The sequence below is a fragment of the Medicago sativa genome, chromosome 5 (genome assembly GCF_051527215.1).
Source record: "Medicago sativa cultivar Bolivia chromosome 5, Bolivia_mono, whole genome shotgun sequence".
In the NCBI taxonomy this organism is placed as follows: domain Eukaryota; kingdom Viridiplantae; phylum Streptophyta; class Magnoliopsida; order Fabales; family Fabaceae; genus Medicago; species Medicago sativa.
Genome location: NC_140753.1, coordinates 24,611,024 through 24,638,300, shown reverse-complemented (window position 1 = coordinate 24,638,300; position 27,277 = coordinate 24,611,024). Strand labels below are relative to the sequence as shown.

Here is a 27,277-nt window from a genome sequence, read left to right as displayed (position 1 = left end):
GTGAAACTAGCCAGATGAAGGTTTAAGCATTGTATACCATGTTATATGGGTAGTAGTCAACAATTACACTATAATTACTCTTTTCATACATTGTAATTAACACATCTAATTAATCAAACAAGCTTATATTACACTATTTATTTCTGCTTTCATTTATGCATTTCTTAGTGTAGCTAAAATCCAATAATAAATGTACCTAACGCTATAGTGGAGAAGTTAGGGAACCTACAAATGAGGGAAAGGGAATCACAATTGAGAAATGATAAGCCTACAGTGAACCTAGTAGATTTCTTGAAGTAAAGGGAATCACAATTGAGAAAACTCAGCTAATTTCAACTTTCATCGTATATATATATATATATATATATATATATATATATATATAATTCTACAGTGAACCTACTCATTTTAATGAAGGTGTATTTTAGATTTTATCTCATTTTCAGTCAAACCAAATAACATTTTTTGTGGATAACAAATGACTTTTTCCTCACATTAAAAAAGTAATAAAATCTATGGGGATGAAGGTAATTCCATCTTTTTATTAATTTTGATGAAACTTTTTCCCTCTCTTTCATTTGAATGTACATCCGGTTGATAACTATCAAATATGTATTTAGGGGGTCTTAGAGATATTTGGGAGGTCTAAAAAGAAACACTTATTTCATTTAGACCATATGAGATAAGCCAAAATATGGATCAAGCCCAAGCCATTAAGAGGCCTATACTTGACCCTTTCTCTTGTTGCATGGGTGACACACAACCTATTGCATGTGAGACACATGGAAGTTGCATGTGCTTAAGGTGACAAGTAGAATTAGAAATTGTTGCATGTGATACACCTGGCTTCTTGCATGTAACCATTTTAGTTGTTCTTCACCTATAAATAAGGTTTATATTCATCTTCTTAATCATCTTTAAGAATTAAAAATCAATAGTCATTGTTTCAAAACAGAGTGTCTGCGTTTTTCATCACAGGTTCTAAAAACTTTCTTCCTTCCTCTTTCTGATGTTACCTTTATTAATCCTAAAATTTAGAATTTCTATAAAGGAAATTTATATTTTTTTTCTTCTCTTATGTTCACTTCCAGAAATCAAATCAATATAATGATTATTTTAAAGTGATAATAACAAGGTTTAAAGGTCCCTGCACTTTCATCAGATTTTGGCATTGGTCCCTGCACTTTTTTTTGTTTGGCATTGGTCCCTGCACTTTGTAAAAATATTGGTATTGGTCCCTCTGTTAACTTTCTGTTAAAAAAAAACACACAAAACTAACGGAGTGCCACGTGGCCCAATCATTTCATGCCACGTGGCACCAATACCAATATTTTTACATAGTGCAGGGACCAATACCAATATTTTTACAAAGTGCAGGGACCAATAACAATAGTTTTGTGTTTTTTTTTTAACGAAAGTTAACAGAGGGACCAATACCAATATTTTTACAAAGTGCAGGGACCAATTCCAAACAAAAAAAAAGTGCAGGGACCAATGCCAAAATCTGATAAAAGTGCAGGGATTAAAGGCATATTTAAGCCTAAACTCAATTGCAGCTTCATTCGTATGAATTTATTGACTTTTATATTTTAAATTATATAAATAAGAGTACATATGGTAATGAACTATTCATTTTTTGACTGGAAAAATAAATAAATAAAAAGCAAGTCATTTCCATAAGTAATATTATTTTATTTGGTTTAAATTTAAAGTGAATAAACTTATATCTTTTCCCAATAAATCTACACATGGAAATAAAATATTAGGGAAAAAGATTTATTGAGATCAATTTTTTTTTTTTTGGGAACGTTCTAAATATGTAACGGGTCTAATGAAGTCAATCAAACTCAACTCATGTGAATTATTGTTAATTGTGTTGTAAACGTTGGAGATTCACTTTATGAGTGTAAGTTTTCTTTCTCGATGGTTGAGGTTGTGAAGATATATTTCTTATTATTTTTTATAGATTTCCTATTTGGATAGCTTCTTGATCTTCTAACTATAAAACTAATCAAATTTGATTTTTGTGATTCTTGGGTGGAACTTGTAAGGGTTTTGAAGATATTCACTTCAAAATGGACGACAAGAATAATGATCACCGCTTTGTTATTGGAGTTAAATCATGCACGATCCCTAAATATACAATTATTGTGTTCGATTCATGCAATTTGGATTTAATTTAAGAATTTTATTCTTTCTTTTTAATTTTTACAATTTTCATTTGTCTGTAAAATTCTTGGTCAATTGAATTTTAAATGTTTGTACAAGAATTTTTTTTTATTTGATTTGATTTTAGATCCAATATACAAAACATTGGTACAGTTTAATTACATAAGTAAAATCATTTCGTGTCAATAGCAATAATTTCCTTAACAAAAAGATATAAAGACAAAGACAAAAGACTATTATCTACTTGAAATTTCGTTAATTAACTTAAGGCTATCATTAAGGCACAACTGTACTTTCAATGTTTATATGTAATTGCATGTATGTTGTACGTATATGATTTATTATATACACACGTATGTATTTATACAATGAAAATGTAAACTTCATTCTACTGATTCTAAAGTTGATTTTTATTATAGTTGAAGTAGGTTCTTCTTCAAGTGAAGTTGTCAAAAGCATAGCTTCAAGCACATGTGTGAAAAAAGAGGATATTGGTATAAAAACAGATGTTAGGCCTAAACTATACACAAATTTAATGTTCTTGCGCTTTTGATGAAAACAACGTACTAAAATTTTATGTATTCGATATTTAACATTTTCTTTCCCAGTGGGTGTGGTTTTTACCATGATATACAATCTCATACCAACTGTGGCCTGATGCAATTATGAGTCCTGCTACAATTGATATCTTTCAATTGTATCACCCGATACGGTCCCCAATAAAGAAATGTTATATTGAGAATATATATAGACTTTGTTAACTTTATTAAACTAATTAAAATAATAGTAGATATGGTAATGATTGTTTTTTTTAATAGATAGATTTAAAAAAAAAAAACACACTAACTCATTGCCATATGTATTGTTTATTTTATTTGGCTTAAATGTATAGTTTATACATATACATTTTCCTAATTAATCTACATATGAAATTCAAATTTCATTTTGGCAACATTTTTGAGACATAATCTATCTAACTAACGATCACACTAATATAAAATACTGTTAATCATGTCTCAAAGATTTCATCTTAATGATTCAGTTTGTGACAATATTTTTTTTTTCTCAATACGTGAAGATGTAAAGAAAATATTTTTGATTTAATCATAATAGCTTGGTTCTCTTGATTAGATTTTATAGATTTTCTATTTAGCTAGTTTGTAGATCTTATTACTGTCAAATGAACCAAATTTTATTTTTGCGGCTCTTGCATGGAATTTTTTAGAGTTTTGAAGAGTTTCACTTCAAAGTGGGTGACAATAATGCGCATTGCTTTGCTATTGGAGGTAAATCATTTATTATACCATAATATTAAATATTTATGTTTGATTCATTGAATAATATTAAATTTGGATAAAATTTATGTATTACTATCTTTCTTTTTAATTTCTACAATTTTCATTTATTTATATGACTCTTGTGTTCTATTAAACTATGAGTACTTGTATGATAAAATAAACTTGCTTTTTGTTTTTTTTTCTTCATTTATTTGAATTTATCTCACATGGATAATACGAAAGTAGAGGAATAAAATTTAAAATTGAAATATTGAATTGATCTATTGTACGAAATCACCATATTAACATATAGTTTTTGCCAAAAATATAATAAAATCTTGGATAATTTTACAAACAAAAATCTTTGTGTGTGTGTGAGTTAGAGAGAGAGAGAGAGAGAGAGAGAGAGAGATCAAATGTCTGACAAAGATATAAGAAATTATAATAAGCAAGAGAACTTGGTTAGTGTGTAGGAGAGAAACTATTTACTTTGGTTAATCAAACCAGAATTACTATAGAGAAAAGTAAATTAATTCATATGATTAAATTCATTAAATCTAAAAAAAGACTTAAGATTATTAAAAACACTGTAATATCCCGCTTGTCAGTATCGGAATATTACCCGTCGAAAGCGTCAGATGATATGTATTTAAGGAAAATAAGTATGAGGGAAATGTTTATCATGAAGTGACAGTCAACACGAGCTAAGTATCAACGTCGTATAAACACGTACAAGGCAAGGGCATAATGGTAATTTCACGGTAAATGAGTGTTTAAGTGTTTTGGTCCAAAAATATCTCATTTTCTCATGTTGTTTCTCTTTCTAGGGTTTGAGAATTTGGTCTCTCCTCCTTCTCTCTCTACTCTCACGCCCTCCCTCTCTTCCCCAATCTTCTCAAAACTTCTTCCAAATCAAGAAATATGTTGTATAAGATCACCTCAAGATATTATGGTGCTTGGAAGCTTGGTTTAGGATGTTATTACTACTTCTCCTCTTCACTAAGATAATCTCAAGAAGTTAGGGTTTTGTTTAATTTGGAAGAGGAAGCATGAACTTGTGCAAGAGATGGTTCCTTCATGATCAAAGGGGATGATTTGAATATAGATTGATGAGTTAAGGCTTTGGAGGTTGATGAAGCAAGATGCTAGGGTTTGGAAATTGCTTGAGCTTGGAACTTGGAGCAATCTCAAGACATTGGTTAGGTGAGTTCCTAGTTAGATCCCACCTTTGGGAAGTCATGATTATGCTTGTGAGAAGATTTTATATTTTCTAGAGTTTATGTACATAGATATGATTCACCCTTTTCATGCCAAGCTTATTATACTTGCAAATACTTGTGTTATGACTGTTTTACAGGTTTTGTATGAATACTAGAGTCACAACATGCCTTGGGTCACTTGGTTATGAGGACTCTTCATCAAAAATATGTTTTGTGCAGGTGCTGTTCTGCATCAACTCGCCACTGCGAGCAAGGAGCTCGCGAGGCGAGTAGGATGGCCGAACTGGGGGTGTTGCTCGCCCCCTAGCTCGCCATTGCGAGTTGGAACTCGCCACTGCGAGTAGTGTAACGCCCCATTTTTATTCTAATATTTTAGTAGATGTGTGAGTATTTTTATATGATTTTATTTGTTAAATAGATGATTTTATGTGAAATATGTGTTTTTGGTGATTTTATTTGATATATGGTGTGATGCTATTTTATTATATGATTTAGGGAGTTGTATATTATTTAAATGAATATGACTTTATTATTTGTGGAAACATTAGGAGAAATAAAAATAGGAGTAAAATATTAATATTTTGGTTAATGGGAGTTAATTAGTAATTATGTGAGTTTAAGGGAGTTAAGAAAAATAAAGGAGAGGTTTTGTTTATTGGGAAATAGAATAGAAAGAAAGTCAGAAAGAAATATTTCACGTACAATTCAGAAAAACATAAGTTTTGGGAGAAGAAGAGAAAACCTAGAAGAGGCAAAGAGAAGAGGAGGAACAATTCTGTAAGCTTTTGATTCACCTAAATTAAGGTAAGGGTGGGATTCCTTTCAATAATCATGGTATATAATTCTGATTTTTGATGATTGTGGTGTTTTGGGCATTAGGGTTAGAAAGTTTTAGGTTAATTGCTTAATATGATGAATTGTGTTGTTGATGCATGTTTCTATGTTATTTGATTGCTATATTGCCTAATTGAGCCTGAAAACTACTGTTGAAACGTATTTTGGGTAATCAGGGATTGAAAATTGGGATTTTGATTGAAACGTCGGTGTCTGAATGTTCTACAGACAAGTGATTATGTGAGGTTGGGAAAACGATTTTTTTTGAGTGGTTTAAACTTGAATTTTCCTGTAGAATATGATAGAGCTTAGTGTCAGAAGCGCATGAGCGAAAACGGCATCGAAAACGGATTAACGGTTTAGGTTTTACGCACGAAAACGTGAGAGGTAGAAAATCTGATGTTGTCTGTCGAACTATGAACGTGCCACGATGGCATCCCAACGTGCCACGATTTTTCCAGGAACGAAACCATTTTTAGGCTGTCCAAACGTGCCACGATGGTACCTTAACGTGCCACAATGAAGTATTGACTTAGACTATTTTTGACCTATTTCTATGCCTCTAAAGGGGTCCTAAGATGTATAGTAAGACCCCAAATCAATAAACTTAAGTGTTAGGGATTTAGTTGAGGTGTTTTATGGATATTTGACTTATGTTCAATTGATCAAAACTTAATTGCTTTTGGGGGATGTTTTAGACTTTGAGATGAATGTAATTGATTTATAAATATATACTATGTTGTTGATTCCGTTGTTGACGTTGTTGTAACGTCTAATGTCAAAGTTGGGGAGTGTGTCATAATTGTTGTAGGCACATATGTTGTTGTTGTAGTCGTTGTTGAAGTTGTATGTTGATATACATAAGTCGAGTCCATATGCATACTCATGTTCTGTTGGGGGCTTATGCCCTGTGTCATACCCCAATTTTGGACCAGTCATTTCTTTTTAGTCGTATTTTTTAAAAACGTCAAACTCTTTTCGCTTTATTTATTTAAAGTCTTTTAGTCGTCTTTTAAAATTTTTTAAGGCTTTATTTTACAGTTCAAAGCGAATTTCTTTTTGTCCAACTTTCGAGTAATTATTTCTTTTGCGCGTCAGCTTTTTTTAAAAAAATATTTTACGCGCTCTTTTTAAGTGTTTAGTGTCCTATTTCTATTTTAATTTCCTGTAAGAAGCTTTTAATTCAAATTTTCCTCTTTGTCCGTCTTTAGATTGCTTCAAAAGAATTTTGTTCGCGCTTTAAAACGCCGCGTTATTTTAGACGTTTCAGTCAAAACTTCGGCAGAGAGGTATTTTAAAATACCTCATTTAAGATAAAGTCTTTATTTTTTATTATTATTATTATTATTATTATTATTATTATTATTATTATTATTATTATTATTATTTTTATTACAATTTTTATTAATATTTTGTTTTAGTCACGTGAGTTAAAAACTCACCATCCTTTTTATTTTCTTTTTGCCTTTTTATTATTATTCTCATTTCATTTTAGTCCTTGAGTCCTTTAGTCTTGTCCAAGTGTCAGTCTGTCATTGGTCATTCAATGACTTGGTCCCCAATTATCAGATGAAATGCTGGCATCAGGCCCAGTTGAGGGCATTTGCGTCCTTTGTATCTGTCAGCTAACCCTAGAAAATGACAGTCTATAAATAGACTGTCATTATTGCTTCACTGTAGACGAAGTCAGAGATTGGCAGCTGCTTTTAAACCAATAAACAATTCCCAATTTTCTCTCTCTTTTCTTTTAGATCAAACACCAAGAAATTCATGAAGAAAATATGAATATCATATGAACAGACTATGAACAATTTTCCAGAAACATAACAAAACCGAAATCAACAAATTCAAACAACACCTAAATTCATTCCAGCTTCGATTTCAAGCTTACCAACACAACACAATTATTTTCGAGCTAGAATCTGCATCAATATATCACCAAACCTTGAATCATGCATTAACAAGTTCATCACAAAACTTGTTTTCGGTTTCCTTTGAATCTGTACTGCAACAACTGCGATTCGGATCTTATAACAACATCTCAAATCGGACCAGTGATAGAATCAAGCAAAGAGGGGAAGAGCTTGAAGTTTTCCCGTCGGTTATCTACTTTTATTTTTTCTCCGATCTCGAAAGGTAACCAACTTCGTCTCACTCTTTTCTTTTTGTACTCATCTCATAGATAGAAAGCTATGCATATGTAAGTGTATGTTCAAAAATGCAAAAAAAAATCTACATAGGTTTGAATCCGATTTTTTTTAAAACGTAGATCTATGGATTTTTACTTCGATTTTGGAAAAAACGATGCCGGATTCAAACTCTATGTGAAAAAGGATGTCAAAAATTGTGGTTGTTTTCAAAAAACGGGGATGGTTGTGGTCCGGTACGGCGGCGCCGCCCTGTGGGGTCGGCAGACCACCGTACCGGAGCGGCAATGCTCGCCGGAAGAGATGAAGATTCATCTCTGTTCATACTGTTTTTTTTCAGAAAATAGAGAGAAATGAGAACAAGTGAGAGAGGGAGTATAGAGAAGAGGAAGTTGGGTTGTGGCTTGCTGGGTCGATTTTGGGGTATTTATACCTCAATAATCCGGTGCTTGCCTACCCACCCCTCTGCCGTATGCCCTCATCTCTCAGATTCCTCAGATCAGAATCAGATGTTCCAAATTGATTCGATCCAGGCCCAACACGTTTTCACACTGGCCCATCTCTATTCTCATGGTTTCTTTTCTAAATCACTACTATTTTGCTAACTAACACCACTGTTTTCACCATGACACTCCCTGTTTTCTTAAAGAAAAATCCTATGCGCATCATTTTTTCTTCATTATTTTCATTGTCGTTTTTTTTCTTAACATTTTAGTTTAACATATTAATCTTTAGCTATGATCTCATAATGTTCTAATTAGTGTTCTAATCTTTTTCTACATCATGCATTTGCTTCAATTTATCTAAGGATGTAATTGTTATTTCATGCATTTTAAATGTTTTTTTTACTCCATAATTTTTTTTGTTAATTTTGCTTTACTTCATGCATTGCTTTAAAACTTTTAACATCATGCATTCTACTCTAGTATTTGATGCTTTAAATTTCTCATTTATCTCATTATATCATGATTGCTTTAATTTTGGTACCTATTCATGTTTTTTTTTTCTTATTGCAAAGCCCCATATTTTTTTAGTGTGTATAATTAGGGGAATGATGTAATTTGTTGTGGGCTTTGCATTTAGGAATGGTATGTAATAGCTTAGTAATCGCACACACCGACACAAGCACCGACACTACACCATTTTATCCATGCTTTGCTTTACTTTTTGCATCGTTACGCCAATTTACCGTTAGTTTAGTAAAACCTTTTTCATTCCAAAAATTAAATAAGCAAAAGTCAAATTATTTTCATAATAAACTTTGGATCCAAATCCAAGTGATTTTCCCTTTATTTTCTTAATCAAAATCCTAATTGAACTTTAATTAAACTTAGACTCAATTTCTTAAATAAAATGAAACAACCTCACTTCTATTTTTATTTCTAGTGCCTTGAGGCCCCTCAATCTCCTTCTTGAAAACCATTTTTTCAAAAATAATTAAAATCAACCTAACCCACAAAAATATTTTTTATAAGAGTGAACTACGGTGGTTTTGATCCCTTTTAAGGGTACGTAGGCAGAGGCTTTATTCCTTTCAAATCAATCAAATAAAAATAACCAAAACTCCAACTTCTTCTCCCTCCATTCTTTCACTTCAAACAACAAATTTTCGAATAAAAATAAAGTTAGAAAGAGGTTCTCACGGAGTACCGTGAACGACGCGGGTGCCTAACACCTTCCCGAATCGTAACCAACCCCCGGATCCAAAAAGGGTTTTTCAATCTCTTTTTCCCTTCCCAAGAATAAAACCGAGCAAGTCCGGTAGATTGAAGGTTCAAGTCCAATCAATGGCTTGACACCCGAAAATCTTGGTCTACAAAAATGGCGACTTCACTGGGGATCCTACGCGGGTTTAGCCCACCTTTCTTTCTTTATTGCTTTTGCTTTATCATTTGTATATACTTTGTAAATATTTTTACGTGAGTGGTGAGACAAAGTCCTATACCCGGACTTGAGTGAAACATAGGATATAGGACGGGGTAAAATCATAGTGACATACCAAGAGCATTCTTGGACCATGTTTACAAGTGATAACCCTACTCGGCGGAGGCCTCACGGAAGGTAGTAGTCTTGTTAACATGAGCATTCGTGTTGACGTTATTACTTTCAATGTGAGTGTCCGGTGAAGCCGTGGACCTTAGTAACCCTTAACCCCACTTGGCCTTTTTAGGACGTAGTGCGGAAACTGAACCAAGAGCATTCTTGACTTTAGTTGTCACGCGATACTACACTCAAACTAGACTTCCTTATGGATGATATTGGACTAGGAGCATTCCTACGCACCGATAAATTCATAAGGGTAGTTGTAATTTGGGAACTTGGTAGAACCCTTGTCACATGTGCAAATGAAAACCATAGTCCTTACCTAATGGCGTTATTATCCCTTGACTCCAGCATTGTTTACCCTAAACCTCATTATGTTTTCATTGCATAATCATGCATACATGCATACATCCATAAACCTTTTGCTCATCAAAAAAAAAAAATCGAAGGACTTAGACAAGTTTTTGTAAACATTGTAGATATGGCTACTAGGAGTATTAAGAGGTATGGCTTCAAGAAACAAAATTTGGAAGACTTGAGGAAGTTAGCAGTCATCGTCTCTGACCCGGTGGGCTTTCGAGGCCGTCATGGAAAATTGCTCAACATTCTCAATCAGAAGTTTGACGAAGGAGTTCTCAAGACCTTGGTTCAATTCTATGATAACCGTTACCACAGTTTTACTTTCCCTGATTATCAGCTCATTCCTACCCTCGAAGAATATGCTTACCTGGTTGGTTTACCCGTGCTTAATGAAGTACCTTTCAGTGGTCTTGAGGAACCCCCCAAAGCAAAAGCTATTGCAAACTCTCTTCACCTCAAATTGACCGACGTAACATCTAACCTCACTGCTAAAGGAAAAGAGAAGATCTTAGGTCTCACTTCTGGGTTCTTGATCGGTAAAGCTTACACTTGTGCTAATGCTGGTAACATCCACGCTTTTGAGTCTATACTCGCCCTACTCATCTATGGTCTTGTGCTCTTTCCCAATGTTGAAGGCTTTGTTGATGCCAATGCTATCCACATTTTCCTCGCAAAAAATCCGGTCCCTACCCTTCTTGGTGACATCTACCATTCCCTTCACTATAGGACCGAGAAGCAAGATGGAACTATCCTTGGTTGTGCACCGTTGTTATATCAGTGGTATACCTTACATCTACCCCGATCCTACCTCACCAAAGAAAAAGCCCAATACTCTGAAAAAATCATGGCCCTTACCCCTGACAATGTAGTTTGGTATAACCCGGCTTATGATACTGGAGTGATCATTGATCGTTGTGGAGAGTATGGTAACGTGCCTCTTCTCGGCATTCATGGGGGGATCACCTACAACCCTATCCTTGCAAGACGCCAGTTCGGGTACCCTATGAAGCAAAAGCCCCTCAACATTGCACTAGACAGCATATTCTATCACTATCATACCGACAGCAAGGGTTTGAGGGAGCAATTCGTGAAGGCTTGGCATACCATTCATAAGAAGGATAGCAATCAGTTGGGAGAGAAGTCAGACCTCACTTATGCAACCTATAACCAATGGATCATAGATGAAGCTGCTAAGTACAGGATGCCTTACCCTATACCGAGATACTTATCATCAACCACTCCAGAGCAACCTTTCCCTTTACTTCCTGCCACTCAAGAGAAATATCAGGAGAAAATGGCTGACCTAAGCCGAGTGTGTGATACGTGGAAAAGGAAGTATGAAAAAGCTATGGCTCAAGTAGCAGATAAGGACCTCGAGATAGAACTGCAACAAAGTACCATCCTCAAGCAAGGGGAGCAGCTGATTGAGAAAAATATCCAAATTCAAGCTCTAAGCAAGAGGCTTGCACCGTTCATTAGCACAAAGGAGCGTATGGATTTCTTTGCAGGAACACACCCAGATGGCGAGGAGTAGGAGCGTGAGAATTTCCCAGGCTTTTTTATTTTATTTTTATTTATGTTATAATTGTAGCTTTTGTTTATGAACTTTGGAGTCTATCCCTTGGCTCAGTCTGTTAGAAAGGGAACTACCTTGTAGTATTTTCTATTTTGGAGTCCACCCCTTGGCTCAGTCTGTTAGAAAGGGATTTATCTTGTAGTATTTTATATTTGTAAGTTTATCCCTTGGCTTGGTTGTTAGAAAGGGAATTATCTTGTAGTACTTTTATCATTAATGTAATGTTTAAGTTGTTATGTTTACAAAATTACTTCTATAAGTCCTTCGATAAAAATGAAAAATGCATACTTGCGCATCTTGCATATCATGCATCATTTGCATTCATCAAGTGTCAAAATCAAGTCTCACACTTCACTCCTTTTCTGCCGCAGTAATTGAAAGTGGCCCGACGAATTCAATACAAGCCTACTCGCATTCATCACACAAGGGCTTACATTAAGAAGAAGATGGCAAATGCGGAACAGGAAAACGTTCAGCTCAGAGCAGATGTTAGTAATCTCAAGGCAGAATTAGAGAAGATGGCACTTATGATGGAAGTCCTGATGACTGAGAGAGAACATGCAGCGGTTTCCGAGCCAGCTCCTACTGTGGTCGCTTCTGCTGCACTTAATGGTACTTCACAGCCGATACCTGCTGTTGTTACATCTGCTGGGCCTACACAGCCTCTCATGGTGGGTTTCTCATCTGATGATATGAACAACCAGAATTTCCGTCCTCCTGGTCCTCATGGTGTTGCTTCCCAATACTACATGCCGCCCGGTTATCCATGGGGCATGCCACAAATGATCAATGACGGTGTTCGTCCTGGTGCTACAGAAATGCCGTTTCCTTATGGTCAACAATCACCACCATTTGTTCAGCCTGGCCAGCCAATTCCTCAGGCTACTATGACTCAGGCAGGGCCTATTGTCCATGCGACCCAGCAAGAGGAAGAACAGGTTTATCACTCTGGTAGCGTAATGGGGGATGATCGAGTGGGTAACTTGGAAGAGAAGTTTGATGCAGTACAAAAAGAGTTGAGGAGTATCAAGGGTAAAGAGGTATTCGGTCAAAGTGTGCATGATCTCTGCTTGGTTCCAAATGTGGTAATACCGCCTAAGTTTAAGACGCCGGTGTTTGAGAAGTATACAGGAGAAACTTGCCCGCAAATGCATTTAACCACGTATGTGAGAAAAATGACAGCTCATAGAGATAATGAACCTTTGCTTATTTATTGTTTCGAGGACAGTTTGGCTGGCCCCGCGCATACATGGTATATGAATTTGAAGAGTATTACCACTTTTGGGGAACTGGCCGACGCTTTCCTTCAGCAATATAAGTACAACTCCTATCTGGCACCTAATCGGAAAGAGCTGCAATCTATGACACAAGGGGAAAAGGAGTCATTCAAGGAATATGCTCAGCGTTTCATCCAGAAGTCTGCTCAGATCCGCCCAGCGCTGAATGAAAGAGAGTTATCTGATTTATTCTATGAAACTTTGAGCCCTTTTTACTCAGAGAAGATGGTGGCATGTGCTTCGCAAAAGTTCACTGACATGGTGGATACAGGGGTGCGTATCGAAGAGTGGGCCCGGAAAGGACACGTGGCTAAAGATAATGGTTCATCGAATGGTTCTTCGGGTGGCTCATCAAGTGGATCGTCTAATGGTAAAAAGTTTGGAAATGGGTATCCAAAGAAGAACACTCAAGAGGTCGGCATGGTGGCCCATGGCGGATCTCAGCCTGTATACCCAAACTACCCATATGTCGCCAATATCGCACCACAAACGCCAGCCCCACAAAACCCACCTCAACAACAACAACGTCCTCAAGCTCCTCCACAATACTATCCACCATTATACCAACAACCTTACCAACCATACAATCCTCAACCATTCTACCCATACCCATATTATCCTCCACCACCCTCACCACCTCAACAACAACAACGTCCTCAAGCTCAACAGCAGCCTCGCCCTCCTAGAAATCAATTCCCTCCCATACCTATGCCATACAAGGATTTGTTGCCTTCTCTCCTTGCCAGAAATTTGGTGCAAACTAGGCCTCAGCCTCGCATGCAAAACCCTTTACCAGCCTGGTACCGTGCCGATCGCACCTGTGAATTCCATCAAGGGGCACCGGGGCATGATATTGAACATTGTCGCGCCCTTAAAGAAGAGGTCCAGAAGTTAATCAATGACAAAGAGCTAACCTTCGCGAACCCTGACCCTGTTGTTCCAAACAACCCTCTGCCGCCACATGGGCCTGCTGTCAATATGATTCAAGGAGACAACTATGTTCTCTATGCCAGTGATATCAAGACTCCTCTGGTCCCGATCCATGTAAAAATGTGTGAGGCCACCCTTTTCAGTCATAATCATGAGGCTTGTGTTGTATGTTCAGTGGATTCTCGCGGGTGTAAGCAAGTCCAGGACGATGTGCAGGGGTTACTGGACAGGAAAGAACTTGTTGTCACTAGAAAGGAGAAAGATAAGAATGTTTGTGTTGTTACTCCAGTTTTCAAGACTCGGGAGCCACTTGTGATAATGGTCAATCGTGCCAAACCAGCCAGTACTCCCCTGGTGATCTGCCCGCCAGAACAGTTGCCTTATTCATCTCAAAAAGCTGTGCCGTATAATTACGAATACTCCATTCTGGAAGATGGAAAAAAGGTACCCCTTGATTCGTCAGTCCATGTAGACAACATTGCGGAAAATAGCAAGATCTTGAGAAGTGGACGGGTGTTCCCGGTTGTTAATCAGAAGGAAGTCAGTGCTCCAGCCGAAGAACCAGTGAAAGGGCGAAATCTTGATAAGGGTAAAGCTATCAGACAGCCCAATGAGATTGTCTATGAAGATAGTGATGAGATCTTGAAACTAATCAAGAGGAGCGAGTATAAGGTAGTGGATCAGTTGCTACAAACTCCTGCCAAAATCTCTATAATGTCTCTCCTATCCAGCTCTGATGCCCACAGAGATGCCTTGATGAAGGTGCTAGATCAAGCCTATGTGGAATATGATGTGACTCTGGGACAATTTGAAAGTATTGTGGGGAATGTGACTGCCTGCAACAATTTGAGCTTCAGTGACGAAGACCTCCCAGCGGAAGGAAAGAATCACAATCTGGCATTGCTTATCTCCGTCCTCTGCAAATCAGATTCTCTCTCTAACGTCTTGATAGATACTGGGTCCGCTTTAAATGTGATGCCTAAGTCCACTTTGGACCAGCTTTCATATCCAAAAGCTCTCTTGCAGCCCAGCACGGTGACGGTGAGAGCATTTGACGGAACTAGAAGGTCAGTATTTGGGGAAATAAAGTTGCCTATCTCAGTGGGCCCGCATGAATTTGAAGTTAAATTCCAAGTTATGGAGATTCAGGCCTCTTTCAGTTGCCTCCTTGGCCGGCCTTGGATCCATGATGCTGGGGCAGTGACATCCACTCTCCACCAGAAGCTGAAGTTTATAAGTCATGGAAAGTTAATAACCGTAAGTGGTGAGACAGCCTTGTTGGTCAGTAATCTGTCGGCTTTCTCTTACATTGGGGGTAGTAGCTCAGAGGGGTCATCATTCCAGGGTCTCTCCGTTGAAGGGAGTGCAAAGAAAGCTGAGACTAGTATGGCTTCTTTGAAGGACGCTCAGAGGGTTATTCAAGAAGGCAAGACTGAAGCGTGGGGTCAGTTGGTGGAGCTGCACGAGAACAAACGCAAGGAGGGAATTGGTTTCCCGAATAGCAAGCCTGGGGCATTCAACCCTGCTGGTTGTACTTTTTACAGTGCTGGTTTTATCAATGATCCACCGGAGACTAATGCGATCATTGAAGATCAATCTGAAGAGGTGGCACCTATCTTCGTAACACCTGGGGGAGTCTGCTGCAACTGGACCGCTGTGGATGTTCCTTCTGTGATACCTCGCTTTAAGTAATATGTTTGTCTTTGTTTTGTTTTTTCTTTAAGAAAACTCCTTTCGTCCTGCCCCAGACGAAAGTGAAACTTTGTAGGGCCTTATGTTTTGTTTCAAGTACTTTTGGTTATTAATGAAATCGTCGTTTCTATCACGGCCTTTATTTTACTTTACTTTATTTTATTTTAGTGCTTTTTCTGGAAAAATGGTAATACATAAAACCAAAATTGTTCTCTTTTTCTTTTAAAAAATCAAACTCAAAGGTCCTGCATTTACTCATTTAAAATCAATCATAAATCATATGCAGGCTGAACATAAATGAGCCCGTTGAACACAGTAATCCTATGCTTCCTCCCAACTTTGAGGTTCCCGTATATGAGGCTATGGTAGAAGGTGATGAAGAGATTCCTGATGAGATTAGATGGATGTTGGAGCGAGAAGGAAAAGCTATTCAACCTCATCAGGAAGAGATAGAAATTGTCAATCTGGGTACAGAGGAAGACAAGAAAGAAATCAAGATAGGGGCATTGTTGGATGCCACGGTTAAGGAAAGAGTTATTGAGCTTCTCAGAGAGTATGCTGACATTTTCGCATGGTCATACAAGGATATGCCAGGGATAGATGCCGAAGTTGTGGAACATCGTCTGCCTTTGAAACCCGAGTGCCCTCCTGTTAAGCAGAAGTTGAGAAGATCTCATCCCGAGATGGCCCTCAAGATCAAGGAAGAAGTGCGAAAGCAGATTGACGCCGGTTTCCTAATCACATCTGAATACCCTCAATGGTTAGCCAATATAGTACCTGTTCCAAAGAAAGATGGTAAAGTCAGAATGTGTGTGGACTACCGAGATTTGAACAAAGCTAGCCCAAAAGATGATTTCCCTTTACCTCACATCGATGTATTGGTTGATAATACTGCTAAATGCAAAGTGTTCTCCTTCATGGATGGTTTCTCCGGGTATAATCAGATCAAGATGGCTCCTGAAGATAGAGAGAAGACATCTTTCATCACGCCATGGGGCGCTTTTTGCTATAAGGTGATGCCGTTCGGATTGATAAATGCTGGTGCTACTTACCAAAGGGGCATGACTAAGATTTTCCATGATATGATGCACAAAGAGGTCGAGGTCTATGTGGATGATATGATTGTTAAATCAGGTACTGAAGAAGAGCATGTGGAATATTTGTTGAAGATGTTCCAGCGGTTAAGGAAGTACAAGCTCCGTTTGAATCCTAATAAGTGTACCTTTGGTGTCAGATCTGGGAAACTTCTTGGTTTTATCGTTAGTCAGAAGGGTATTGAAGTAGATCCCGACAAAGTCAAAGCTATCAGAGAAATGCCTGCTCCAAAAACAGAGAAACAAGTCAGAGGATTCCTTGGTAGGCTGAACTACATATCCCGGTTCATCTCTCATATGACTGCTACATGTGGGCCGATATTCAAGTTGCTTCGCAAAGATCAAGGGATTGTGTGGACCGATGAATGCCAAAAAGCCTTTGATAGTATCAAGGAGTATTTGTTAGAACCTCCAATTCTTGTACCTCCAGTGGATGGAAGACCTTTGATTATGTATTTGACTGTGTTGGAAGACTCTATGGGCTGTGTACTTGGTCAGCAAGACGAGACTGGTAAGAAGGAACATGCAATTTACTACTTGAGCAAGAAGTTCACTGATTGTGAGACTCGATATTCCGCACTGGAGAAAACTTGTTGTGCTCTAGTCTGGGCTGCCAGGCGTCTCCGCCACTACATGATTAATCACACTACTTGGTTGATATCTAGAATGGATCCAATCAAATACCTCTTTGAGAAGCCTGTCTTGAATGGAAGAATTTCTCGTTGGCAGATGTTATTGTCCGAGTATGACATCGTATACCACACTCAGAAAGCTATCAAAGGTAGTATCCTCGCTGATCATTTAGCTCATCAACCAATTGAAGATTACCAGCCTATCAAGTTTGACTTCCCGGATGAAGAGATCATGTATTTGAAGATGAAAGATTGTGATGAACCGTTGTTTGGTGAAGGTCCTGATCCTGAATCTGAATGGGGTTTGATATTTGATGGAGCTGTGAATGTCTATGGTAAAGGAATTGGGGCGATTCTCATCAAACCCAATGGCGAGCACATCCCTTTTACTGCAAGGTTACGTTTTGATTGTACAAATAACATTGCAGAGTATGAGGCTTGTATTATGGGTATTGAGGAAGCTATCGATTTGAGAATTAAGAAGATTAAGATATTTGGTGATTCAGCTCTGGTGATTAACCAGATTAAGGGAAAGTGGGAAACTCATCATGACGGTTTGATACCTTACAGAGATTACGCCAGACGTCTGTTAACTTTCTTCAACAAAGTAGAATTGAACCACATTCCTAGGGAGGAGAATCAAATGGCAGATGCTTTAGCTACCTTATCCTCCATGATCAAGGTAAATTGCCCCAAAATGGTACCTTTGATTAGTGTCAAGTTCCTTGACAGGCCAGCTTATGTATTTGCTGCTGAAGCAGTCTTTGATGACAAACCATGGTTTCACGATATCAAGGTTTTCCTTCAAACTCAAGAGTATCCGCCTGGGGCATCTCGCAAAGATAAGAGGACTCTAAGAAGATTGTCTGGTAACTTTTTCTTGAATGGAGATGTGTTGTACAAAAGGAACTTCGATGAGGTTTTGCTCCGATGTATAGATCGGCGTGAGGCAGATTTGTTGATGCATGAGATACATGAAGGCACGTTCGGGACTCACGCTAATGGCTATGCAATGGCTAAGAAGGCGTTGAGGGCAGGCTATTACTGGATAACGATGCATGCTGACTGTTATCACCATGCCAAGAAGTGTCACAAGTGTCAGATTTATGCGGATAAGATCCATGTCCCGCCAACTTTGCTCAATGTTATCTCCTCCCCGTGGCCTTTCTCTATGTGGGGCATTGATATGATTGGTCGGATTGAACCAAAAGCTTCCAATGGACATCGTTTCATACTAGTGGCTATTGATTACTTCACCAAGTGGGTTGAAGCGGCATCTTATGCTAATGTGACCAAGCAAGTGGTGGTCCGATTCATCAAGAACAATATCATCTGCAGATATGGTGTCCCTAACAAGATTATCACAGATAATGGTACCAATCTGAATAACAAGATGATGAAGGAATTGTGCGAGGATTTCAAGATTGAACATCATAACTCCTCTCCTTATAGACCACAGATGAATGGTGCAGTTGAAGCTGCAAATAAGAACATCAAGAAGATTGTGCAAAAGATGGTGGTCACTTACAAGGACTGGCATGAAATGTTACCTTATGCTTTGTATGGTTATCGTACCTCAGTGCGTACTTCGACAGGGGCAACCCCTTTCTCCCTGGTATATGGTATGGAGGCTGTACTCCCGGTGGAGGTTGAAATCCCATCTTTAAGAGTTTTGAAGGAAGCTGAATTGTCTGAAGCTGAATGGTGTCAGGATAGGTATGATCAGTTGAATTTGATTGAAGAAAAGCGTATGACAGCTTTGTGTCGTGGACAGCTATATCAGTCAAGAATGAAACAGGCATTTGACAAGAGGGTGCATCCCCGCAAATTTAAAGAAGGAGACCTTGTGGTCAAGAGTATCAAGTCCTTTCAACCAGACCCAAGGGGCAAATGGACACCTAACTATGAAGGTCCCTATGTTGTCAAGAGAGCTTTCTCCGGTGGTGCTTTAATACTTACAAATATGGATGGAGAAGAGTTACCCCGTCCTGTGAATTCTGATGCAGTCAAGAAATACTATGTCTAGAAAATATATAAAAGAACAGCTCGGTAGGTTGAAAACCCGAAAGGGCGGCCTAAACCAAAAATGAGCGTCTCGATGGATTGAAAACCCGAAAGGGCGGTCCATGCAAAAATTAGAGACACAAAAAAAAAAAAGAAGAAAAAAGAAAAAAAATGTTTACCCTGATAGATTGAAAACCCGAAAGGGCGATCTATGCAAAAGTTAGGGGTTTATGACAAGTAACTGCATCAGACTAAGCATCACTCACTTGGGGCACCTTAGTTGTCAGAAGTTCTCCTATATCAGAGCATCATAGCAGTGGATTTCAAAGTTGTTAGGGAATATAGTGGTTATTGTGTTCAATGTACCTTCCATATTTTAATTACCATTTTTCAAATTTTGTAATCCGTGGTGCCATGCCTTTGGCCGGTTACCATTTCTAATACATTAATTCGAGCCTCTGCTTTTGCTTGGAATTCTTATTTATTCTATGTGCAAAATTTCTTCCATTTTTAATATTATTAGTACTTGAAACAAAAACTTTGAAAAATCTTTTAAAATTTTCATGTTTTCTTTGGAAAAAACAAAACAAAAATGACAAACATATTATCTTTACAATTATGTATCATAGAAGCATGTGTCAACATTCGGTCTAAAAGCAGGTGGATACAACAATTGGACATAGTCATTGCTAAAAAAAAAAAAAAAAAAAAAGAGAAAAAGAAAAAGCTCGCTAAGTTGAAAGCCTGAAAGGGTGACTTAGGCAAGAATGAGTGTCCTGGTGGATCGAAAACCCGAAAGGGCGGTCCAGGCAAAAATTAAGGACATAGAAAATGCAAAAAAAAGAGAATATATTCCCGATGGATTGAAAACCCGAAAGGGCAATCCAGGCAAAAGTTAGGGATTCCGAAAGATTTGAAAGAAAAATATTCAAAAGAAAGCAATGACTATGTAGAGCATGAATTTGAGAAGGTGCCGCGGTTGAGAAATGTCGACTTCTGCCATTGATTTGTTTGAAGGGTGGTACCCCGGCTTTCGATTTGGTTCATCCCCAGCAATGTTATCCCCAATGAAGATTACTAAGTGTTGGCTATGTGATGTCGGGCCACTTTTTTGGACCTGCCCATGCTCGTCTCTATAATCTTTCTGTTAAATCGTCATATGAGTCTCATATGCATTCATTCATCCATGCATAGATAGCATGCATACAAATATCATTCATGCATAACTGCATTATTTTCCCATGTTTTACTCCAATACTTAAAAATGTCAATCCCAAGGTGTTAACCAATCAATTCATGCTCAAGTGGCAGGTCACATCAAATGACCATTTTACCAATGTTAATCAGTTTCCCAGTACCCTGCTTAAAGTACTCCAGTATTATTGATAGACAAGCTTTATCTTCCATTCTTTCGTCTTTACCACGGGCAGTTGGTAATAGACAAGCTTTAATCAATATTTTCGTCTTTACCACGGCAGTTGGTAGTAGACAAGCTTTATCTTCCGCATTTTCATCATTTACCACGGGCTGTTGGTAATTGATAAGCTTTACTTTCCACCTCAAGCTTTACTTTTGTCTCAAGCTTTATGTTCAGTCTCAAGCTTTATCTCCCGTCTGAGCTTTATTTTTTCAGTCCAAGCTTTATCTTCCGCATTGGCATCGTTTACCACGGGCTGTTGGTAATTGATAAGCTTTACTTTCCATCTCAAGCTTTACTTTCCGTCATAAGCTTTATTTTCCGTCTTAAGCTTTATTTTCCGTCGCAAGCTTTACATCCTGTCTTAAGCTTTATTTGCTGTCTGAGCTTTATCTTCCAAGCTTTACCGTCTGTTCAAGCTTTATATTCCGACAAGCTTTATCATCTGTATTTTTGTCTTTACCGCGTCAGTTGGTAATAGACAAGCTTTACCTTCTGTATCTCCGTCTTTATCACAGGCTGTTGGTAATAGACAAGCTTTACTTCCCGTTTCAAGCTTTATCTTCGGTACTTTCGTCTTTATCACGGCAGTTGATAAAAGACAAGCTTTATCGTCCGTATTTTCGCCTTTACCATGGCAGTCGGTATTAGACAGGCTTTATCTCCCCAGTGTTACTTGTCAGCTTTTGTCCCCCAGTCGATATATATTTGTCGTCATTGCATTCATAATCACATTGCACGCATGCATACCATAATACTCATGAGCATTGTATTCTCAGCATCTCAACTGGTCCAAAAGTGGTGTACTTAAGTATTTAAGTCTCTTCGACCCATCGATTTAAAAGTCTTCTTTCAAATCTTCGTGACGAAGAAACTTAAATAGGGGCATCTGTCATACCCCAATTTTGGACCAGTCATTTCTTTTTAGTCGTATTTTTTAAAAACGTCAAACTCTTTTCGCTTTATTTATTTAAAGTCTTTTAGTCGTCTTTTAAAATTTTTTAAGGCTTTATTTTACAGTTCAAAGCGAATTTCTTTTTGTCCAACTTTCGAGTAATTATTTCTTTTGCGCGTCAGCTTTTTTTAAAAAAATATTTTACGCGCTCTTTTTAAGTGTTTAGTGTCCTATTTCTATTTTAATTTCCTGTAAGAAGCTTTTAATTCAAATTTTCCTCTTTGTCCGTCTTTAGATTGCTTCAAAAGAATTTTGTTCGCGCTTTAAAACGCCGCGTTATTTTAGACGTTTCAGTCAAAACTTCGGCAGAGAGGTATTTTAAAATACCTCATTTAAGATAAAGTCTTTATTTTTTATTATTATTATTATTATTATTATTATTATTATTATTATTATTATTATTATTATTATTTTTATTACAATTTTTATTAATATTTTGTTTTAGTCACGTGAGTTAAAAACTCACCATCCTTTTTATTTTCTTTTTGCCTTTTTATTATTATTCTCATTTCATTTTAGTCCTTGAGTCCTTTAGTCTTGTCCAAGTGTCAGTCTGTCATTGGTCATTCAATGACTTGGTCCCCAATTATCAGATGAAATGCTGGCATCAGGCCCAGTTGAGGGCATTTGCGTCCTTTGTATCTGTCAGCTAACCCTAGAAAATGACAGTCTATAAATAGACTGTCATTATTGCTTCACTGTAGACGAAGTCAGAGATTGGCAGCTGCTTTTAAACCAATAAACAATTCCCAATTTTCTCTCTCTTTTCTTTTAGATCAAACACCAAGAAATTCATGAAGAAAATATGAATATCATATGAACAGACTATGAACAATTTTCCAGAAACATAACAAAACCGAAATCAACAAATTCAAACAACACCTAAATTCATTCCAGCTTCGATTTCAAGCTTACCAACACAACACAATTATTTTCGAGCTAGAATCTGCATCAATATATCACCAAACCTTGAATCATGCATTAACAAGTTCATCACAAAACTTGTTTTCGGTTTCCTTTGAATCTGTACTGCAACAACTGCGATTCGGATCTTATAACAACATCTCAAATCGGACCAGTGATAGAATCAAGCAAAGAGGGGAAGAGCTTGAAGTTTTCCCGTCGGTTATCTACTTTTATTTTTTCTCCGATCTCGAAAGGTAACCAACTTCGTCTCACTCTTTTCTTTTTGTACTCATCTCATAGATAGAAAGCTATGCATATGTAAGTGTATGTTCAAAAATGCAAAAAAAAATCTACATAGGTTTGAATCCGATTTTTTTTAAAACGTAGATCTATGGATTTTTACTTCGATTTTGGAAAAAACGATGCCGGATTCAAACTCTATGTGAAAAAGGATGTCAAAAATTGTGGTTGTTTTCAAAAAACGGGGATGGTTGTGGTCCGGTACGGCGGCGCCGCCCTGTGGGGTCGGCAGACCACCGTACCGGAGCGGCAATGCTCGCCGGAAGAGATGAAGATTCATCTCTGTTCATACTGTTTTTTTTCAGAAAATAGAGAGAAATGAGAACAAGTGAGAGAGGGAGTATAGAGAAGAGGAAGTTGGGTTGTGGCTTGCTGGGTCGATTTTGGGGTATTTATACCTCAATAATCCGGTGCTTGCCTACCCACCCCTCTGCCGTATGCCCTCATCTCTCAGATTCCTCAGATCAGAATCAGATGTTCCAAATTGATTCGATCCAGGCCCAACACGTTTTCACACTGGCCCATCTCTATTCTCATGGTTTCTTTTCTAAATCACTACTATTTTGCTAACTAACACCACTGTTTTCACCATGACACTCCCTGTTTTCTTAAAGAAAAATCCTATGCGCATCATTTTTTCTTCATTATTTTCATTGTCGTTTTTTTTCTTAACATTTTAGTTTAACATATTAATCTTTAGCTATGATCTCATAATGTTCTAATTAGTGTTCTAATCTTTTTCTACATCATGCATTTGCTTCAATTTATCTAAGGATGTAATTGTTATTTCATGCATTTTAAATGTTTTTTTTACTCCATAATTTTTTTTGTTAATTTTGCTTTACTTCATGCATTGCTTTAAAACTTTTAACATCATGCATTCTACTCTAGTATTTGATGCTTTAAATTTCTCATTTATCTCATTATATCATGATTGCTTTAATTTTGGTACCTATTCATGTTTTTTTTTTTCTTATTGCAAAGCCCCATATTTTTTTAGTGTGTATAATTAGGGGAATGATGTAATTTGTTGTGGGCTTTGCATTTAGGAATGGTATGTAATAGCTTAGTAATCGCACACACCGACACAAGCACCGACACTACACCATTTTATCCATGCTTTGCTTTACTTTTTGCATCGTTACGCCAATTTACCGTTAGTTTAGTAAAACCTTTTTCATTCCAAAAATTAAATAAGCAAAAGTCAAATTATTTTCATAATAAACTTTGGATCCAAATCCAAGTGATTTTCCCTTTATTTTCTTAATCAAAATCCTAATTGAACTTTAATTAAACTTAGACTCAATTTCTTAAATAAAATGAAACAACCTCACTTCTATTTTTATTTCTAGTGCCTTGAGGCCCCTCAATCTCCTTCTTGAAAACCATTTTTTCAAAAATAATTAAAATCAACCTAACCCACAAAAATATTTTTTATAAGAGTGAACTACGGTGGTTTTGATCCCTTTTAAGGGTACGTAGGCAGAGGCTTTATTCCTTTCAAATCAATCAAATAAAAATAACCAAAACTCCAACTTCTTCTCCCTCCATTCTTTCACTTCAAACAACAAATTTTCGAATAAAAATAAAGTTAGAAAGAGGTTCTCACGGAGTACCGTGAACGACGCGGGTGCCTAACACCTTCCCGAATCGTAACCAACCCCCGGATCCAAAAAGGGTTTTTCAATCTCTTTTTCCCTTCCCAAGAATAAAACCGAGCAAGTCCGGTAGATTGAAGGTTCAAGTCCAATCAATGGCTTGACACCCGAAAATCTTGGTCTACACCCTGGAATGTTTATCATTCAAATTGTTGGGGGCTTATGCCCTGGAATGTTATCATTCACCTGTTGGGGGCTTATGCCCTGGGATGCTTTAACCATCCAAATCGTTGGGGGCTTATGCCCTGGAATGCTTAGCATTCAACGCGCGTAGATTGGTACCACCTGCATGATGCATTAGTTGTTGTTGTCGTAGCATTGTCGAGTTGTTGTTGTCGTTGTAGCATTGTCGAGTTGTCGTCGTTGTCGCATTGTCGAGTTGTCGGTGTCGTTGTGGATAACGTTGTTGTTGTTGTAGTTGTTGCTGTACCTTGTTGCTGAAAATAATTATGTCGTTGCTTATGTGTTTATTTATATACATTATTAATGATGTCTGTTGTGATATGCTTGTTTGTTTTCATTAATTTGATGAATTATATATATTATTATTGGATAAGTTTCTCACCCCTTCTGCGTATATGTTGCCTCGACCGTGGGTAATGTGCAGGTAATGATGGCTTGTAGGTTGATTGACTCAAGTGTCTAGGGCTCTAATACATATTAGGATGGGGATCGTCGCGAGTGTCTTCTCATTTCTCTTATGTATCACATATTTTGGAAAAGACTTGCTATTAGAATAAAGCTGAATTATGTTGTGGCCTTTGTGCCAAGATTTTTATTGATGTTGAATTTGGTTGAATTTATATTTTAAAGAATTATTCCGCTGCAGTTTGTAAGATAATTTAAATGTTGGTATTTAAATAAATAGACAATTTTCTATTATGAAATTTTGATTAGCAGTGTGACACTCCGTTCTGTGATTACTCTGATTTTATTTATTAATATTACGTTGTTGGGAGAACGGGGTGTTACAATTGGTATCAGAGCAGGTCGGTCCGTCCGGCCAATTAGTAGAGTCGTGTCGAGCCATGTAGAGTTGTTTGACAATTTATATTGTCTTAGTTGTGCTGATTTTTGTTGTTATGTAGAGTAGAGACCTGGAGGCTGCGAATATTATCTGTTACAAGAGAAATAGAATGGCTGGAAGAAACGATGCTGCGGTTGCTGCTGCGTTGGAAGCTGTAGCCCAAGCTATAGGACAACAACAAAATGTTGGTGCTGGTGTTAATGCTGACGTAAGAATGTTGGAGGCATTTCTGAGGAATCATCCTCCTACTTTCAAAGGAAGGTACGGCCCTGATGGAGCACAGACATGGCTCAAAGAAGTTGAAAGAGTTTTCAGGGTTATGCAATGTACTGATGACCAGAAGGTACGTTTTGGTATGCACATGCTAGCTGAGGAAGCTGATGATTGGTGGGTGAGTCTCTTACCTGAATTAGAGCAAGGTGATGCAGTTGTGACTTGGGCTGTGTTTAGGAGAGAGTTCCTAAACAGATATTTCCCTGAGGATGTTCGCGGAAGAAAAGAGATTGAGTTCCTTGAGCTGAAGCAAGGAAACATGTCGGTGACAGAGTATGCAGCCAAGTTTGTGGAGCTGGCTCAGTTCTATCCACACTATACTGGAGATAATGCTGAGTTTTCCAAGTGCATAAAGTTTGAGAATGGTCTGCGTGCTGACATTAAGCGGGACATTGGTTACCAACAGATCCGTGACTTTTCTGCTTTGGTGAGCAGATGCAGAATCTATGAAGATGATACCAAAGCTCACTACAAGGTGATGAGTGACCGTAGAGGTAAGGGACATCAGAGTCGTCCGAAGCCTTACAGTGCCCCTGCTGACAAGGGCAAACAGAGGATGCCTGAGGAAAGGAGACCCAAGGGAAGAGATGTTCAAGCTGAGATAGTTTGCTACAAGTGTGGTGAGAAAGGCCACAAGAGTAATGCATGTACTCAACGGGATGAGAAGAAGTGTCATCGTTGTGGTAAGAAAGGGCATATCATGGCTGAGTGCAAGCGTGGTGACATGGTTTGCTTCAATTGTGATGAAGAGGGTCATCTTAGTTCTCAGTGCAAGAAGCCTAAGAAGACTCAGACTAGTGGGAAGGTGTTTGCATTGGCCGGTACACAAACGGCTAATGAAGATCGACTTATCAGAGGTACTTGTTTCTTTAATGGTACTCCTTTAATTGCTATTATTGATACTGGTGCTACACATTGTTTCATTGATGTTGATTGTGCAAATAAGTTGGGTTTAGTTATGTCAAGTATGCCTGTGGAAATGGTTGTTGAAACTCCAGCTAAGGGTTCAGTAACCACATCGTTTGTTTGTCAGAGTTGCCCTATATCCATGTATGGTAGAGATTTTGAAGTTGATCTTGTATGTTTGCCATTGACGGGTATGGATGTGATCCTTGGTATGAACTGGTTGGAATACAACCATGTGCATATTAATTGTTTTAGAAAGACGGTGTACTTTTCTTCTGCTGAAGAAGAGAGTGGAGCAGAATTTTTATCTACCAAGCAGCTGAAGCGGTTAGAGCATGATGGAAACTTAATGTTTTCCTTGATGGCGTATTTGTCTGTAGAGAGTCAGTCGATAATTGATAGATTGCCCGTGGTGAATGAATTTCCTGAAGTTTTTCCTGATGAGATTCCAGATGTGCCACCAGAGAGGGAGGTTGAATTTTCGATTGATCTTGTACCGGGTACGAAGCCTGTGTCGATGGCTCCTTACCGTATGTCAGCCTCCGAGTTGACAGAATTGAAGAAGCAGTTGGAAGAATTG

At 37.7% G+C, this 27,277-nt stretch overlaps 2 protein-coding genes across 2 annotated transcripts in view; both read left to right on the top strand.

The window, feature by feature from the left end:
• The first annotated feature begins 10,171 nt into the window (after nt 1-10,171).
• On the top strand, nt 10,172-11,584 carry LOC146921245 (uncharacterized). The gene has a single exon (XM_085711272.1). The coding sequence runs from the start codon at nt 10,172-10,174 to the stop codon at nt 11,582-11,584; it is 1,413 nt and encodes a 470-aa protein (XP_085567398.1).
• A 429-nt stretch (nt 11,585-12,013) lies between these two features.
• Nucleotides 12,014-27,277, top strand: part of LOC146921244 (uncharacterized) — a 30,529-nt gene continuing 15,265 nt past the window's right edge. The window contains exons 1-8 of the mRNA XM_085711271.1: nt 12,014-15,521; nt 15,812-18,429; nt 18,832-19,271; nt 21,191-21,316; nt 25,580-25,672; nt 25,859-25,974; nt 26,227-26,648; nt 26,748-26,869. Coding sequence (XP_085567397.1) covers nt 12,073-15,521; nt 15,812-18,429; nt 18,832-19,271; nt 21,191-21,316; nt 25,580-25,672; nt 25,859-25,974; nt 26,227-26,648; nt 26,748-26,869 — 7,386 coding nt within the window. The 5' untranslated portion in view covers nt 12,014-12,072. The remainder of the gene's footprint in view (nt 15,522-15,811; nt 18,430-18,831; nt 19,272-21,190; nt 21,317-25,579; nt 25,673-25,858; nt 25,975-26,226; nt 26,649-26,747; nt 26,870-27,277) is intronic.

Excerpts from the sequence above, each read along its gene's own strand:
- LOC146921245 (XM_085711272.1), top strand. The coding sequence starts at position 10,172 with ATGGCTACTAGGAGTATTAAGAGGTATGGCTTCAAGAAACAAAATTTG.